At 42.8% G+C, this 18,446-nt stretch overlaps 1 protein-coding gene across 1 annotated transcript in view; it reads right to left on the bottom strand.

Moving 5' to 3' along the window:
* Positions 1-14,836, bottom strand: part of EP300 (EP300 lysine acetyltransferase) — a 149,185-nt gene extending 134,349 nt beyond the window's left edge. Inside the window, exon 1 of the mRNA XM_089692644.1 lies at positions 14,083-14,836. Within this exon, the coding sequence (XP_089548770.1) occupies positions 14,083-14,170 (88 nt within the window). The 5' untranslated portion in view covers positions 14,171-14,836. The remainder of the gene's footprint in view (positions 1-14,082) is intronic.
* Between the last annotated feature and the right edge of the window lie 3,610 nt (positions 14,837-18,446).

Raw genomic sequence — 18,446 nt, 5'->3', positions numbered from 1 at the left:
CCGCAATAAGTGCTTATCACAGCCATTACTAGTAAAAAACACTAAAAATAATAATTCCAGTATATATACCGCCATTTGTAGACACGATAACTTTCATGTAAACCAATTAATTTCTATGTATTGGAATTTTTTTTTTTTTTTTTGCAGACATGTAGCAGAATACATTTTGGCCTATATTTATGACGAAATTTGATTTTAATTTTTAATGTTTCATAGCAAAAAAAATCAAATATTGGGGTTTTTTTCCCCAAATTTGTCAGTCTTTCTTAGTTTATAGTGCAAAAAATAAAAACTGCAGAGGTGATCAAATACCACCGAAAGAAAGTTCTATTTGTGGGGAAAAAAAACCCATAAATTTAAATTTATGTACAGCGTTACATGACTGCGCAATTGTCAGTTAAAATAACGCAGTGCCGTATTGCAAAAAAATGGCCTGGTCAGGAAGGGGGGTAAATCCTCTGTAAGGCAAGGCTCCATGCACACTAGCCTTTTTTTAAGCTCCTAGAAGCCATAATCAGCCTATTTGTTCTGCTCCTAGAAGCTAAATAGTGTTATCCTATGTGTTCATGTGGACTACTTTAGGCTATCAGAATTTTTCAAGCTTCAGTGTCTAGGAGCAGAAAAAAAAAAAGTGTTTTTGTGGAGTTTTTTGGAGCATTTTTCCAGTGGAAACAAAAAAAAAATGCTACTAAACCGCTAACACTCCTAAAAACCGCTACTACCAGTGTTTTTTATCCAGTGTTTTTTTTTTTTTTAAAAAAAAGCAAAGCTAGTATGAATGGAGCCTAAAGAAAAAAGAAAATGAATGCAGTCATCACATCCAAGAATTGCTAAGCTGCAAAATAACACAGTAAACGTTTGTTTTTGTTTAAAGCGGTAGTAAACTGCAACTTGAAAAAGAAACGGTGCATGTTTAGGAGATATTCATTTTACGGACAGGTAAAGCTTCACGATAGGCTTACCTGTAGGTAAAAGATACAACAGTGGGTTTACTTCCACTTTAAAACTGCTTTAAACAGAAAGCACAAACAACCTGATCTTTATTCTGAAAACTATAGTTCCAGCAACCCCAAAGTAATGGAGATAAACAAAGGCAGATATGTTTGAAGCTCTGCCTGGGTGACAGCTGTGGTTCCCTCCACAGATAATGTGGAAGAGTAAACATAGCCAACCGGGGTACTCTTTACATCTAGAGGAAAAGCATTCACCTCCACAAGCAGAAAGGATTCTTCACAGTAAGAGCTTTGAAAATGTGAAAAACTCCCTGAAAAAGAGCTGGATGCATTCCTAAATGTACAGAATATAACTGGATACTAACATTTATAGGTAAAAAACCAGGGATAGTTGATCTAGGGAATATCCAGTCACCTCCTGGAGGATGACAAAGGAATTTTTTCCCCCGCTGGAGTAGATTGGATCATGCTTTATCATGTTTTTATTTACTTCTTTCTTTTGCCTTCCTCTGAATCAACTATGGGTACAGGATTGTGTACATGGAGGTTTTTTATCGGTTTAACTATATGGACTTGTGGCTTTTTCCAATCCAGCTATGTCATCAAATTTTCCCAAGACAAAGTCACAAGTTTCAAAGGAAGAAGTGTGGGGTGGCATTAAAGCTATAGTCAGCTTGAATCCTGTATATATGATAGGGCTATCCTACACATGCCTTAGGGCTTTTTGACACTAGATACATTGCTGATTCTTCCCGTTTCACAACAAAATGTTTGTTTGTTTTTTAAGCTAAACTTCAGCGTTAAGGTTCCATGCACACTGGGCAGCATTTTTCTGTGGTTATTTTTTTTTGTAGCACAAAAAAAAAAGTCCAAACGCAAGTTTGACACATTTTACAGTGTCTGAAAAAACGCTGATTACCTGCTATGTGTGCATGGACACATGGGATAACATGCTGGAGAGTTTACTGACTGCAGAAAAAAATACCAAAAACAGCAGCTGTAAAACATCCAGTGTGCATGAGGACTTAAGAATTGGCACGACTCACTTTTGACTCACCCTGTCAAAAAATAAAAGTCAGCAGCAACAAAAACTGTAGCTGCTGACCTTTAAAAAACAGTCACTTACCTGTCCCACGATCCCGTGGTGTGCCCCCAACAGCCCGTTTCACCGGCCGTCCTGTATTCCAGGAAGCCAGCATCTTCAGTGTGGGCACTCGGCTGTGACTACTTGCAGCTTCATAGGTGGGTACACACTGCACATGCATGAGTAGAGCTGTGCTTCATGAATGGTCTTCTAGTCTTCTGGGACCTGTCACGTGTCCCAAAATACTACAGGGAAGGAGGGAGGATACCTTCCGCTCGTCTAGGCGATTGGACCGGAAGTGGGAGCAGGTACTTGCCAAATTCAGGTACCCACTCCCCCCCTTCGCCCCCCAAAGATGCCAATCCTTAATGGGGAGCAGTCCTTAAAGCGGAACCTTTTGGGTGGCGCTCAGCTTTAAGCCCCATGTAAACTGCTGCCTAAAAACACAGATTTTTAGGCATACAGGCCTTACTTAGGCCTAGTTCAACCTCCGTGGTGGTCTGATTATGTCAATATTTTTGAATGTCAAAGCGGTACATTGTTTTGCATGGAAATTTCAGTGTCTGATGACGAATTTCCCCACGAATCACTATCGCTCAATTCTGCAAGTGATTCTAATTCACTATCACTGTTCTCTAGGTGGTCTAAAACCGCTTTTGACCTAAAAGGGACGCTTTTTGGATGCCATGGACATTTTCAAGTTTCCAGGTAGAAAGAACGGTAAAAGTGCAGGCAGGGCACTGGACAAATCACTAGGGACAAAACTTAGGTGAAATGGTTTGATACAGTAATGTAGTCCTAAACAGGTTACAATATATTGTGTGTATGCCATGTTTTTACTTTTTTGACTCTCCCACCGGTTCCACCCCCCTGCGTCACAGCGCTCCCAGGGAAGGAAACCCGGCATCGGCCAGAGGACATCGGGGGATCGCAGGGACAAGGTAAGTTACACTACACACACTACAGTGTAATCCCGAGTGTGGCTCGGGGTTACCGCTTTTGGTATTGAAAATTAACCCCGAGCCACACTCGGGATTACCGCTAGGGAAGTTAAACTAGCAATAGGAGGGTGACAAAAATGGACAGTTGAACCGAGTTTTTGCTGCCTGCCAACCACCTCCGCTGCAATAAGCAACAGACAGGGATGCTTCCTCACCGCAGTGTGCTACGGCATGGAGCGTACGGCTGGCGGCAAGCCTACAGAACGCTACACATGCAAGTCAATAGGGAAGCTTCGCAAACGCCCAGTAACCACATGCAATGCACATGGCTGCAGCAAGATTGTCAACAAAAACAGGATTAAAACAGGTGGCGAGGAGGCGTCGCAGTTCAGGCTTCAGAGGCAAGGAAGATTTAGATGCATGTTTAAATTTACCCTTATACCCAGTGAAGTGACTAGCCTCAGGTGATACACAGAGATGAAACAAATCCTCCTACATACCACATGTGAGAGACTTTTTGGCAGCCTAGCCACATACAGGCCCCCAAACTCCAATGACCACCTCCAGGCTTTCAAAGGGCATATTTCCTCATATCACTTCCCCACTACCTATCACAGTTTCAGAGACCCTAAAATACCAGATAGTACAAACACCCCCCCCCCCAAAAAAAGGACTCCTTTTTGGAAACTAGACACCCCAAGAAATCTGATAAGAGGCATGGTCAGTATTTTGCAGATATCATTTTTGTCATAAGAGTTTTGAAAAAGAAAGAGGAAAAAAAATACAAAACTTGTGGCAACAAATGAAACCTGCAAAATACTCACCATGCCTCTTAGCAAATACCTTGGAGTGTCTACTTTCCAAAAAGGGGTCACTGGGGGGGGGGGGGGGGGGGGCTCTTGGGTGCTTCTACTATCCTGGTATTTCAGGGACAACATTAGAAGCTTATGCCAGACATCACCCACTTTTCTGGAGGCCTTTTTGACACTTTTTGTTTACTTGAAAAAGGTTTTTTTGCCAGAAAGTTACTTTGAACCTCCAAATATTGAGTAGTTACTCAGTGATTTTTCAAACAATTTGTTGGGAAAAAAATACACTTTTTAGAATTTTAGAAAATGCACGAAAACACAATATATTGCCCAACTGTTGAGAAAATACACTGCTCAAAAAAATTAAAGGAACACTTTGAAAACACATCAGATCTCAATGGGGGAAAATATCATGCTGGATATCTATACTGATATGGATTGTGTAATGTGTTAGGAACATAAGGATGCCCCATCGTTTGATGGAAATTAAAATTATCAACCTACTGGAGGGCAGAATTTAAGAAACCCTGAAAATCAAAGTTAAAAAATGATGCAGCAGGTTAGTCCATTTTGCTGAAATTTCATTGCAGTAACTCAAAATGGTACTCAGTAGTTTGTATGGCCCCCATGTGCTTGTATGCATGCCTGACAACGTCAGGGCATGCTCCTAATGAGACAATGGATGGTGTCCTGGGGTATTTCCTCCCAGATCTAAGGCATCTCTGAGCTCCTGGACAGTCTGAGGTGCAACCTGGCGGCATCGGATGGACCGAAACATGATATCCCAGAGGTGTTCTCATCTGTGAAAAACACAGGGCGCAAGTGGCAGACCAGTCAATTCTGGTGTCAAATGGTAAATGCCAATCAAGCTCTATGGTGCCGGGCAGCGAGCACAGGGACCACTAAAGGACGTCAGGCCCTTAGGTCACCCTCAAAGTCTGTTTCTGATTGTTTGATCAGAGATCTTCACACCAATGGCCTGCTGGAAGTCATTTTGTAGGACTCTGGCAGTGATCATCCTGTTCCTCCTTGTACAAAGGAGCAGATACCTTTCTTGCAGATGGGTTAAGGATCTTCTACGGCCCTGACCAGCTCTCCTAGAGTAACTGCCTGTCTCCTGGAAATCTCCTCCATGTTCTTGAGACTGTGCTGGGAGACACAGCAAACCTCCTGGCAATGGCATGTACTGATGTGCCATCCTAGGGGAGTTGGACTGCCTGTGCAACCTCTGTAGGGTCCAGGTATCACGTCATGCTACCAGTAGTGACACTGACCCTAGCCAAATGCAAAACTAGTGAAAACCAGTCAGAAAAGAGGAGTAGGGAAACAAATGTCAGTGGCCTCCACCTGTAAAACCATTCGTTTTGGGGGTCATCTCATTGTTGCCCATCTAGTGCACCTGTTGTTAATTTCTTTAATACCAAAGCAGATGAAACTGATTAACAACCCCCTCTGCTACTTAAACTCCTGGGATATTGATCTGGTCAGTTAACTGACTTGATGCTACACTCTGATTAAAAAGTGTTCCCTTAATTTTTTGAGCAGTGTATAAAAGATGATGTTACGCCATGCAAATGGATACCAAACATGACATGCTTTAAAACTGCGCACTTTCGAGCAATGGTGACAAACTACATAAATTTGTAATATCTATAGGCGACGCATTAAAATCCTTTACATGTCACCACTTTAGAATTACACAGGAGGTCTAGTGCTAAAATGACTGCCTTCGATCTGACGTTGCGTGCGAGCATGGGGATGGGGGTTGGAGTGAATTTTTTAAGTATTTATTTTGCTTTTTTAAAATTATTTTTACACTGTACCTTTAATTTTTTTTTTTCGATCACTTTTATTATCACAGGGAGTGTAAATACCCCTTGTGATACCAATAGGCAGTGACAGGTATTCTTTTCTGAAAAATCTGGGGTCTATTAGACTCTAGATCTCTCCTCTACCCTTATAGCATATGATCACACCAAGATCAGTGTGATCAGATGCTTTCCCAGTTTTAAAATGGCACTGTTTATATCAGGTTAAACGGAAATGATGAAATGCTTGTAGCTTCCGGTCTCTTAAGACTATAGAGGTGACTGGAGGCATTCCAGTCTCCAATGAGCTCTACTGTCAGCCAGCGGAACGGCCGGCTGCATTTTTGGGTCCCCCGGTGGGACAGGGGAGCCCAAGAAAACCTTGGAAGGCAGTGGGAGGGGTGGGGGAGTCCCTTCCCTCTGCTTGTAAAAGCGATCCAGCGGCTAATTAACGGCTAGGATTGTTTTTAAATGAAAGCCGACTGCCAGCTGATCAATATATTGATCTGTACAAGCACTATACTAGTAATGGCGGTGATCGGCAACTTATAGCGTGAGTGCGATAGTGTACGGGCAAACTAACACTAGCTGACCCTGGATGAGAGGGGCGCTAACTGACCCTGACGCTATCTGATGTCGCTAGTGGCAGTAATACAGTGATCAGTGAAAAATTCTATATACGGACACTGTACTAATGGCACTGGCTGGGTGATGGATGATCAAAGGGTTAATAGGGGCAACCAAAGCATTAAATATGCTAATCCAACATGTGCATGTAAAATGTAGTGCTTTTAGTCAGTGCCATGTTTGTCCTTCTCTCCCTGGATGGATAGGGGGCAGAGGGGGGCACACACGGAAATAGAAAGCTACCTAAGATTACGTCGCTTTGCCCAGAGCTGCTGCTCGTCCCGCACATTGTTGGTGGGCGGCAAATAGTTAATAGTTATTTTTTTTAAAAACTATTTATTTAAAACACTTTAATCAGAATTCTGCAATGTTACCATAGTAACATTGTACTACTTTGGGAGGGGTGATCAGTTAATTTTTTTTCTTTTTTACACTTTACATTGCATGAGCAATGAAGATCATTGCTCTGCAATTCAAAGCTTGCTTTGAACTGTCATGAATGTGTTAAAGTGGAGTTCCACTTGACCTATTAAAAAATAAAAGTCAGCAGCTACAAAAACTGTAGCTGCTGACTTTTAAAAAACAGCCACTTATCTGTCCCTCAGTCCTGTGGTGTGTCCCCCGCAACTCGTTTCACCGGCCGTCCTGTATTCCAGGAGGCCGGCATCTTCAGTGTGGGCACCCGGCTCTGATAGCTTGCGGTTTCACAGCCGGATACGAAATACGCATATGCAAGTAGCGCTGCGCTTCGTGAATGGTCCTGTAGTCTTCTGGGACCTGTTACATGTCCCAAAAGACGACAGGGAGGGAGGACACCTTCCACTTCCGATCGCCTAGGCAAGTGTGAGCAGGTACCTGTTAAATTCGCTCCCCAAAGGTGCCAATCCTTAATGGGGAGTGGGGGAGCAGTCCTTAAAGCGGAACTTCCCCTTTTGGGTGGGGCTTCGCTTTAAGTTCATGACAGTGCAATATAATAGTGATCTGTGATTGGCTCCAGCTGGTCACATGGTACAGGATGCTGTGATTGGCCCCATTTGTCATATGAGAACTGTGGACCAATCACAGCTCTCCAGGAACAGAAGCAAAGCTTTTATGAATCAGATTGATTCATAAAAGCTTTGTTGTCATGGTTATCATGTGACTGCATAGTGAGATCACGTGATCAGCGGGCCCCGATTACCGCGATTCTCATTCTGCTGTGTCTAGTGGACACAGCAGACGTGGGGGGGTTGGGTTATGCAACGGCATGCAGAGCCCTCGTGTTGGCAAAAGACTAGCGATGTACATGTACATCGCTGGTCCTGTAGCTGCTGCCCATCTGCAGTACATTATGGAAGGGGCGTCCCAAAAGTGGTTAATACAAACGATGTTTATAACTTCTCGTGTGGATGTCGCACATGTCCCGGTAAGCCTCAGAGTACATTATCTTGGTGGAGGACACGTGGTGAGTGCGGATTCACTGAGTTACCTTTCCACAGAGTTTATTAGGTTCACTCTTCTGAGGACTACTATTTCATATGGGGGTCTCCTATCGCTTCTACTAAATGTAGAAATCAGTTATACACTATGGGAAGCATTATTTGCATTCATATATGATACTGTTACTGAGTGCAGAGTGAGAGATTGGGAGGTGAGAGATTACCCTATGTACCACGGTGCGGAGGAGCATCTTGCTTTGATACAAAAGCAGTTTATGACATATAGGAGAGGATCTAACAAGAAAAGGCTTGTGGCACAAGCTGAAACTAAATGGATATATAACATGAAAACTTTAACACCTGTGGGCCATAATATTGACGTCGACATCAACTGTTATCGACAACAGTTAAATATAGATTCTTTCTGATCCCATATAAATTTATATTTTACAGTTCTAGACCAATGATATCCACATTATAGTGACCATTTTGATATTATTGCCTACCCAATTCTATATACTTATATGTGCGGTATTTGGCATATATTTTATCCCTATGGGTACTGCATATACCAATTGGAATATGTATATTTATACTGATCTTTGCCACTTTTATGGGTTTATTTTGGTATCTGCTTCTATATTGGTCTTATACATTTTATCCCTGGAGCATATTACTATTTTACCATTTTGCATACCTTTCATTTTAGATATTTTGAGATATTTTTAGACATTTTATATTTGGTATATTAGATTATTCTGGCATGTTGCGCGCTATCTGCTTCTATATGGGATGTGATAGAATCATTCACTCTCCTGAACATTATAATATGTGTTATTGTGTTTTAAATACTGATACGCATAGTTATACGTTATAACACTGGGATGTTCCCTTTCTTGTGTATCTGATTCTATATGCATTTTTCACTTTTACAATTATGAATTATTCCATCTGCGGATTTTTCACAATTTTGGAGCCTGGTCATCTTATTTATGAATGCTCCAATTTTTACATATCTATTAGCCCTCCTTTATTGGTTTATTGATGTTTCTTATTAATTTGCATTGTTTTATGTATTTATCTGAATTTTATATTATTAATTTTAGCCTGCTTACAGACAGGTATAGGCAGTTCCAGTTTTTAGCTTTTAGCGTTTGTAAGGGACTATATCTTTCCCTAAGCTTTATTAGCCTTATTTTTTACCAAGCATTGTTTAAATAAAGTTTTCTCCGAATATTTTTATCAGCCTTTGCTGAATGTCATCAATATTTTCTCATGTTATATAATAAATGTTTTCTATCCCTTTCATCAGCCTTTGCTGATATATTACTAATAATTTCCCCATTTGGCTTTTAACTATTAGCCTTTTTGCAGTGAATAGCGTATTTTCATCCTCCTGCACATCTGCATGCCTGTCTGCAACAGGCTGTCAACTAATGGTGCTGTGACATGCAACATTCACCAGCTTAATGTTTTCATTACAATCTGGACCAACGGAAAATAGCCGTGGCCATTTTACGCATGCACAGTCTGTTTAGCGGCAGCCATCTTGCACATACGCAGTCCGTTCTGGTCTTCGGCAAAATGGCGCCCGAGAACACACAGGCGCCATTTTTCAATATAAAAACAGCATACAAGACGTCAGGCTGCATGGCACACCCCTACTGAAGACGTACAAGTGTACGAAACACGTCTTGGAGGAGCCTGCACGCCTTGACGTACCGCTGCCGGATCGCGGAGGTCCGGCGGCCACCATTTTTACACCAGCTGGTTAGTGCTCATAGCAGATTTTTGGCTGCAACATATATCGCTGCCGGTGTTGTGACATAGCATCTTGGCACATACTTGGCACCTACTACTCTACATGTATGGAGATATCCTATTACTTATTTGTTAATTTCACTATCCTTTATTAAACATTATTGTGAAAACACTACACTATGCGTATTTTCATCTTTGCTCTGCACTGAGCATTTAATCCCCTAGCGCTCCCCCTGGTGACTATCCCATTACATCAAAGAGGCTGCACCCGTGTCCTTAAAGTGGACCTCCGGTTGAATATTCATCCTGACGATAGCCATTCATCCCGGGCTGATTCCATTTCCATCCTGAGAGGGACCCATTGGCAGACCTCCATCTGTTTATACACTGCACAATACCTTTGCGTGTCCGGTGAGTGTGCATTTTATCCATAACCTGCCTCTAGAGAAAATTATGAATTGGGGATTATTGAAGTCACTCTGAGCTCTTTATATATATTTATTCATTACGGACTTTAATCGTATACATGAATTATATGTCATATACCTACCAGGACTATTCACATTTTAGAGCTGCACGTATTTCACTTTATATGTCTTTTTGAAGGTTTATGGTTGCCTTTATTGTGCATGGCTGCTTGTTTATGTTGAGCGCTCGCTGAGTTTTTATCTTTTTAGGTTTATGACTTATGTGGAGGTCCCATATGCTCTGGTAAGCCTCAGAGAACTTGGTTTTTGTGGAGGATACACATTGAGGCTCCAAGCACACTAGTTTTGTTAAGCTTCTAGAAGCTGTTATCAGCATTTTTTTCTGCTCCTAGAAGCTATATAGTGTTATCCTATGTGTCCATGCATACTATTTTAGTCTAGTGGCGTTTTTCAAGCTTCAGCATTTAGGAGCATAAAAAAATGGTTTTTGTAGAGTTTCTGAGAGCGTTTTTCCAGCAAAAAAAAAAAAACGCTAACCACTAACAGCTTTTTTCTATCTTTAATTTTTATTTATTTTAACCATGTACTGTAAAAACACTACTAAAACATTAACACCCCTAAACACTTATACAAGCAGGCACAAAAACACTATCATCAGCGGTTTTCATCCAGTTTTTTTGCGTTTTGTGAGCTTATAAAAATAAAAAAAAAACGGTAGTGTGCTTGGAGCTTGAGAGTGGAATTATCAAGATATACTGCTTATACGGTTTTGAACTCACCCTTCAGTGTATCCTGTACCTTGGTGCTGGCTGTTTTAATTGTTAACTTTATTTTTTGCAGATTACATTTTCTTCTTGGTATAGGAAATATAGTAGTCTCAATTTTGTATCTCATACAACAATTACGCAACCCTTTCTCATAATGCGTAAAATAATGGTGCAACTATTTGCATCAAACTTGAAGTGGATGTAGCCACAAGAACAAAAAAAAAATGACCTGAAATGGTTTGTCACTAGAACGACCACAGCATGCTTTGTTTTTTGCACCAATAATGGTACAACTATTTGCATCAAACTTCAAGTGACACTGTAGCCACAATAAAAAAAATGACATGAAATAGTGTGTCACTTAAAACTACCACAGCATTCTTTGTTTTTCTGGGTATGCCCTAAAACATTATTACCAGGTGATCCTGCCAGTAAGTCTTATTTTTCAGCTTCTTTTTCCAGAGCAAGTTATCCAGTAAAAGTTGCAGTTAGGGGACTGCGGCAGTGGCCGGCCAGGATTGAAGTAATGGCATTTCGAGACAAGTGTTTTGGGTTTTTTTTAATACAGGAGTCTTTGATGACAGGGTCACTTTAAAGAGAGACAAGAACAACAGACACGGATGATGAAAATGTCACTAAATGGTCACTAGTGAGTGAAAAATGTGTGCAGTGTCAGTATTATAGTACATCTGTCTGGAAGGGGTCAGACTGGTGTGAATGTAACAGGAAAGCCCAATAGCAAAATCCTAAAGCAGTGAAAATTGAAAGTTACAATCTCCTTTTAAATCACACAAAAGAAAGGGCTGTGTCCTGTCCTGTGAGAAGCTGATCAGGGCCATGAATCGTGTTTCGAGCAGCTGGTCAGGGCTGATCATAGTTCCAGGCTCTGCTTTATGTACTGAGCTTCCGCTGAAAATAGTGGCAGATTCCTTAAAGGATTTTATACTACAAATACCACGGCTTAAAAAAATAAAACAAAAAGACATATCAGATGTGCCTGGCTCCATGTAACAGAGAGCACGCATTGAACAGTCAGCTAGGAAATCTGTAAGATCCCTACCAAAACTGCCATGACCATTGAAACATCAAATGATGGTGTCATGCTCCCTCAATTTGACTGTCTACTGTGTCATTTTTAAAGAAAAAAAAAAAAAGACCTAAGAAGTTCAACCAAAAAAAAAAAAAAAAAAAGCAATCTCCCTGATGGTCTAGTACAGTGGTCGGCAAGCCGCGGCTCGCGAGCCACATGCGGCTCTTTACCCAGTCTAATGCGGCTCTTCTGTGTGCCGGGCGCCTGCTCCCCTCCCTCCTCTCGGTCGGCCGCTCCCCTGCCTCCTCTCGGTTGGCAGCCCCAAAAGTCCGCGCGGACCTTTTAATCCGGCTTGCGGATGTGGCTGTCAGGATGTGTGTAGGCGGGGCAGCGTGCCGAACGTGAGGGGAGGGGAGCTAGGCTCCTCTCACAGTCCGCCCTGAAGACCCGAACGGCGCGGGAAGACAGCGAGAGGAACGCAAAAGGTAAGTGAATTGACACGGGGGACTTGGCTTACTAGAAGGGGGGGGGGGAATAGTACTGTGGGGGATGAAATACTATATGAGGGATGAAATACTATATGGGGGGATGAAATACTATATGGGGGATGAATTACTATATCAGGGATGAATTACTATATGAGGGATGAAATACTATATGGGGGGATGAAATACTATATGGGGGGATGAAATACTATATGGGGGGATGAATTACTATATGAGGGATGAAATACTATATGGGGGGATGAAATACTATATGAGGGATGAAATACTATATGAGGGATGAAATACTATATGGGGGATGAATTACTATATGAGGGATGAATTACTGTATGAGGGATGAAATACTATATGGGGGGATGAAATACTATATGAGGGATGAAATACTATATGAGGGGATGAAATACTATATGAGGGGATGAAATACTATATGGGGGGATGAAATACTATATGGGGGATGAAATACTATATGAGGGATGAAATACTATATGAGGGATGAAATACTATATGAGGGATGAATTACTATATGAGGGATGAAATACTATATGGGGGGATGAAATACTATATGGGGGGATGAAATACTATATGGGGGGATGAAATACTATATGAGGGATGAAATACTATATGGGGGGATGAAATACTATATGGGGGGATGAAATACTATATGGGGGGATGAAATACTATATGGGGGGATGAAATACTATATGAGGGATGAATTACTATATGGGGGGATGAAATACTATATGAGGGATGAATTACTATATGAGGGATGAAATACTATATGAGGGATGAAATACTATATGGGGGGATGAAATACTATATGAGGGATGAAATACTATATGGGGGGATGAAATACTATATGAGGGATGAAATACTATATGAGGGATGAATTACTATATGGGGGATGAAATACTATATGAGGGATGAAATACTATATGGGGGATGAAATACTATATGGGGGATGAAATACTATACGGGGGATGAAATACTATACGGGGGATGAAATACTATACGGGGGATGAAATACTATACGGGGGATGAATTGCTATGGGGGATGAATTACTATATGGGGGATGAATTACTATGGGGGATGAATTACTATATGGAGGATGAATTACTATATGGGGGATGAATTACTATATGGGGGATGAATTACTATATGGGGGATGAATTACTATATGGGGGATGAATTACTATGGGGGATGAATTACTATGGGGGATGAATTACACTATGGGGGATGAATTACACTATGGGGGATGAATTACACTATGGGGGATGAATTACTATATGGGGGATGAATTACTATGGGGGATGAATTACTATATGGGAGATGTATTTTCAGTTTTAAAAATGTGGCTCTCAAAATAAATTTCAATCATGGTTTTGGCGAGATTTGGCTCAGTTGAAAAAAAAGGTTGCCCACCACTGGTCTAGTAAAACAGAGGCAAATCACTACAAAGAAATCTCACTCCTAGGATCTCAGAGATACAGGATCCAACTGATGTTCCAGCGTAGCTGATTTTGTTCAGCTGTGAATCCCAATTGTTTATGAATGTGGGCGATCATTAATAACAGAATCCTTATGGTATGAGCAGAAACAAGCCTTACATATCACTTTTCATACATGAAGACTTTAGAAGATGTGCAGACAGACAGATCTATTGAATGTCAGATATGAAGGCATACCTTTACCCCAAAGCATTGAGACGGATTGAAACTAGAGCAGCTGTGCAAGGCAACCAATCAGCTTCAATCTTTCATTTTCAAAACCTTACAGATTAAGCAGCAGCTAGAAGCTGATTGGATGCCATGCACATCTGCTCCAGTTTGGCTATATTGCTCATTGTGTGTTTGATATCATACATTATGTACTAAATGTATACAGAGCAGTCATGTATAAGGCCTGGAATCACCCCCCTATACAAAAAAGATGCTGATCAATCGGTAAATATTACCTGGCCCATCACTGGAAGACAGAGCAGGAGAAGACATCTTGGGCTTCTTGGCCGATGGAGGCCCAGAGTCGAGCAGATTTTCGGCCATGACGTTTTCTTACGATCAGCACACCACAGGCCTATAAAGATCGTCTGCCATTAGGCACCATGTATTCCCAGAGAGAGCGGATCGTGTGTACAGTTCACCAACGAGAGGAGGCCTCATGAACACCAGGACGGGCTCAGCTTTTGTCAGCACGATCCAGGCAGCCGGCGATATCCCCGTGCACGGAGATTAATACCTCATCGTAGACGAAGATGGCCGGGCTCTCCGTACTTCACCACCATTCCGCGGATGGCTCCCTGGGGTCTATGATGGTGACAGTGCTGAGCAGGGCGCACAGTGGCGGCTCATCATCTGCCTGCTCTCCCCGCTCACAGATTGCATCCCTACACCGCCGGGGAACTTCTCTGCCTGCAATCTGGAGGCCTTACATGGCTCTGTGCTAGGAGGCTGGCCAGAAGAGGGGGAAGGAGCACTCACACCGACGATGGCTGTCCCAGGACCGAGGACAGGAGAAAGGCTCTCTCCAGTCCCCCCGGGCCTCTCCTTCTCAGATTTCGGCTCCGAGGCGGATTACACGGAGACACATGTGCTGTTCTGTGAATCTTTCGTGAGTGGAAAGGCGCCGCAGTACGTATACATATCAAGCCCGGAAACCATCCCTCACACACAAACAAAATGGCGGCTGTTGTTTCTTCCTGCAACTGTGTAGCTTGGGCGCTAGGGGCCGGAAACGACGTCACGGCAGAGCAAGGAATGAGCCTTCCCCCTCACCGGGGGACGGGCAACCAAAGCTGGCCGGGCTTGTACCTTGGGTGCGATTGGTTGTTCCCAACAATGGAAGCGGGCACTTTGAGGATTTATAAAAAGCACACGAGTTCACGCTGGGAACCTTCTTGGGGTGCTCTGTGACTTTCTCATGGGGATAGTTTCTCTTTTTTTAGGGCCACAATGTGGCATGTTACAATGTAGACGTTATCTCTCACACACAAGCATATGAGGCCGCATACGCCAACAAAGCCTGCGTATTTCAGCGTGTGGGAAGCCCGGGTGGTGCATAGAGTAAAATATATATATATACATCGCTGTACAATGTGTGGACTGCTATTTGCTTAACGTAGAACTATAGGCAAAACCTTTTTTGTTTTTCATTTTGGCTAGAGTAACCCCCTAACCCCTGTAAGGTGCTTTTTTTCACCATCTGTGTCCCATTTCAGAGATTTCCCTTCATCTCCTGTCCCATAGCCAAACAGGAAGTGATAGGAATTCCCTGAAAATTAAGAGACATCCTTGGGGACCCCCAGGTCACCAGAACTAGTGTCCCCACTGGAAGATTTCCCCTCTATTACTTTTCTAGGGACAACCTAAAATGTGGGATTTTCTTTTAATGATAATGGTAAACAGGACAGATAGGGTGAATCTCCTTAAAGTGTTTGTGAAGGTTTTCTTACCATCATGCATTCTGTGCATGAAGGTAAAACTTCTGTTTGCAGCAGCACCCTCAATACTTACTTGAGGCCCATTGTGATCCAATGATGTGAATGACAGCCTCGGCTGTCCTGGGTCTCTGCCTCCACATTGGCTGAGACAGCAATTGGGAGCCATTGGCTCCCGCTGCTGTCAATCACAGCCAGTCAGCCAATAAGGAGAGAGAGGGCAGGGCCAAGCCACAGCTCCATTTGTGAATGGACACACAGAGTAGCAGGTGCCCCCATAGCAAGCTGCTTGCTATGGGAGCACTCAACAGACAGGAGAGCCTGCAGGGGACCTGAGGAGAGGAGGAGCCGGGCTGCTCTGTGCAAAACCACTGCACACAATAGGTAAGTATAGACATGTTTGTTATTTAAAAAAAAAAAAACCTTTAGAATCGCTTTAACTGGGGTATAGATAGTAAAAATAACGTGTTCTAATCTCTCTCCACTATATCAAAAAAAGTTTTTCCTTTAGTTATACTTTAAAGTATCCATTCACCTTTTGGAACATGTTACACCTGTGTTTAAGCTGGCCATGCATAGATTAAAATTTGACCAGTTCAGCCGAACTTCTATCCATATGTGGCCACTGTGGTTGAACGGAAGTCATTCTACCAATCTACTTCTGTGCAACTGCCCTGTCGGTATATTTTCGTTTGATCAGCACCTCAGGCAATAGGCTGCAGTGCTGATCTGTGTATTTCAGTGGTGGGGGGGTCTTCCCACTGTCAGAATACAATACAGTGGGGAGGTTTCCTGCATCAACATTGAATGTGCGGTCAGTTTTTGTTTGTTTGTTTTTTTGTTCAACCCACTGGCTGAATGAAAAACTGATGCATGTGTGATATTAGGGTTTAATATGTTCAAGCAAGACTGATTTATTTTTTTTTTCTCCCCCCACCCCCATTCATGACAGCAGGTGCTTGTCATTCCCACAGCCGCTGTCACATTTAAAATCGTTATGTGGGCTGTGAATGAAGAAACTTCAAGTCCCGTCTGCCCCTGCGACAGGCAGATTTGTAGTTTCAGCGAACTGTGAGCATGCTAATCAGCACACACGTAGTCCATTCTCACTTCCTACACCTTTGAAACTGATAGCCTATATGGAGGTATGGGCACAGACCTGTAGGCATTGTCTGCTGGAGCCTGACATTGCACTCCTGATCCACTAATCAGGGGTGCAATGCTCTCCATGCTCCTGTGATTAAATAATACAAATTTTTGTCCATGTAGAAATGTGCAATTGTTATCTAACAAAGGTGAGCTTAGCCTTTAAGCCCAAGTTTAGCGTACAGCCCAAGTTTAGTCCCTGCTGTTGATGGGGTGTATAGGATTTCGTGGTTCATAAGGTAAATGGATGGCAGTGAGAAGCTTGGAGCAGGATGCAGGGGGTTAAGCACTTACCACACCTTGCTCCTCACCTGGGGTATAATTTGTCTTTCCTTGGTTTAAATCCGGGTTGATGCAGAGAAAAGAGACATGCGGGCTGTGAGAGCAACATGTCTGCAGTACTGAAGCAGACCCAATAGTCTATTCACTAGCTAGGAGGCTTAACAGCTGTTTGCTGAACCTTTGTTTTGGACTGTAATCATTTCCCCTGTGTGGGCAATTTCTTATGTTGAACTTTTGCTTTATTTTTACCTTTTTATTAAACTTGGACAAGAAGCCCTTAACCTTGCGTGCAGCTTGGTTGACCTCTCTGCAAGCTCCACTTGAAGCTAAACCCCACAATTGGTGTTTCGGACACGAGCAATCCCTTTACTGAAAGGCAAGTTTGCTTTTTATGCTGTATATCTAATGTTCAAACTGTAGTGATGGAAGCTATGTAAAGGTTTGTGTCAGCAGTGTTTAAAGGGACAGCAGACTACCATTTAAAGGATCAGGGCACTGCAGTGTAATTGTGAATCGGCAACATGGAGGACTTGATAAAGGCCTTGCTCCAAAGTAATGGTGCACAGCAGCAGGCTTATAAACAAGCTGCAGTGCAACAGCAGGAAACCAATTAACTGTTAGCTGGCCAGATGGCGAGCATGAAAGCTCATGTGACTGCTTTTAGCTCAGAAAGCTGGGGCTCAAGTGAATGCTTTGGCTCAGGCAGACGAGAAAGACCAACAAGCCCTAGCAGAAGTGCTACAGTGGCTGCCACCCCAAATTGCAAGTGTTTCCACTGTGTCCCCTCGAGACGCCCTCCCAGGCACCAAGGGCCACCTTCTACAAAAAATGACATCCCAGGATGATGTGAAGGCTTTCTTATGCACTTTTGAGAGAACTGCTGAGGGGCAGGCCTGCTTAAAGACCACTTGGCTGCACCTGCAGCATCACTGTTAACTGGAGACTCCCTAAAGGCATACTTTGGCCTCTGAGGATGCCTGAGATTATGACAAACTAAAAGCTGAAATCTTTCTTCATCTGGGGGTCACAACTGCAGTGAGAGCACAGCTGAAGTTTCAAGGCAGATGGATCCCCCTGCTTCCAAATGTATGACTTAATCAACCTGGTCAAACAGTGTCTGCAGCCTGAAATACTCACAGGGCCCCAAATAGCAGAGAGAGATACAATGGACCGTTTCCTGAGAACTTTATATCCTGAGTTGCAGAGATGGGTGAAACAAGCTGATCCAAGTTCAAAGGATGAGCTGGTGGAATGCTACTTTGCTGCCAAAGACCTTGTTGCTGGGTCTACAGGGTCAAGGATCCTTGCAATCAAGACACCCTCCAGTAACCACCAGGTCAAACCCAGCTGTGCAACAAGTAAAGCCCGAACAAGGAAGTCCTGAGAGTGGCTGTAGGATTGGCCCCTGTTGAAAGACACCATCCAGGTAGTCCCGGTGGAACCCGTGAGGTTCCCCA

The sequence above is a fragment of the Staurois parvus genome, unplaced genomic scaffold (genome assembly GCF_062004578.1).
Source record: "Staurois parvus isolate SC_StPar_1 unplaced genomic scaffold, SC_StPar_1.0 ptg000597l, whole genome shotgun sequence".
Taxonomy (NCBI): domain Eukaryota; kingdom Metazoa; phylum Chordata; class Amphibia; order Anura; family Ranidae; genus Staurois; species Staurois parvus.
The sequence above is the reverse complement of the archived record's forward strand: the minus strand, read 5'-3'. Positions and strand labels throughout refer to the sequence as shown.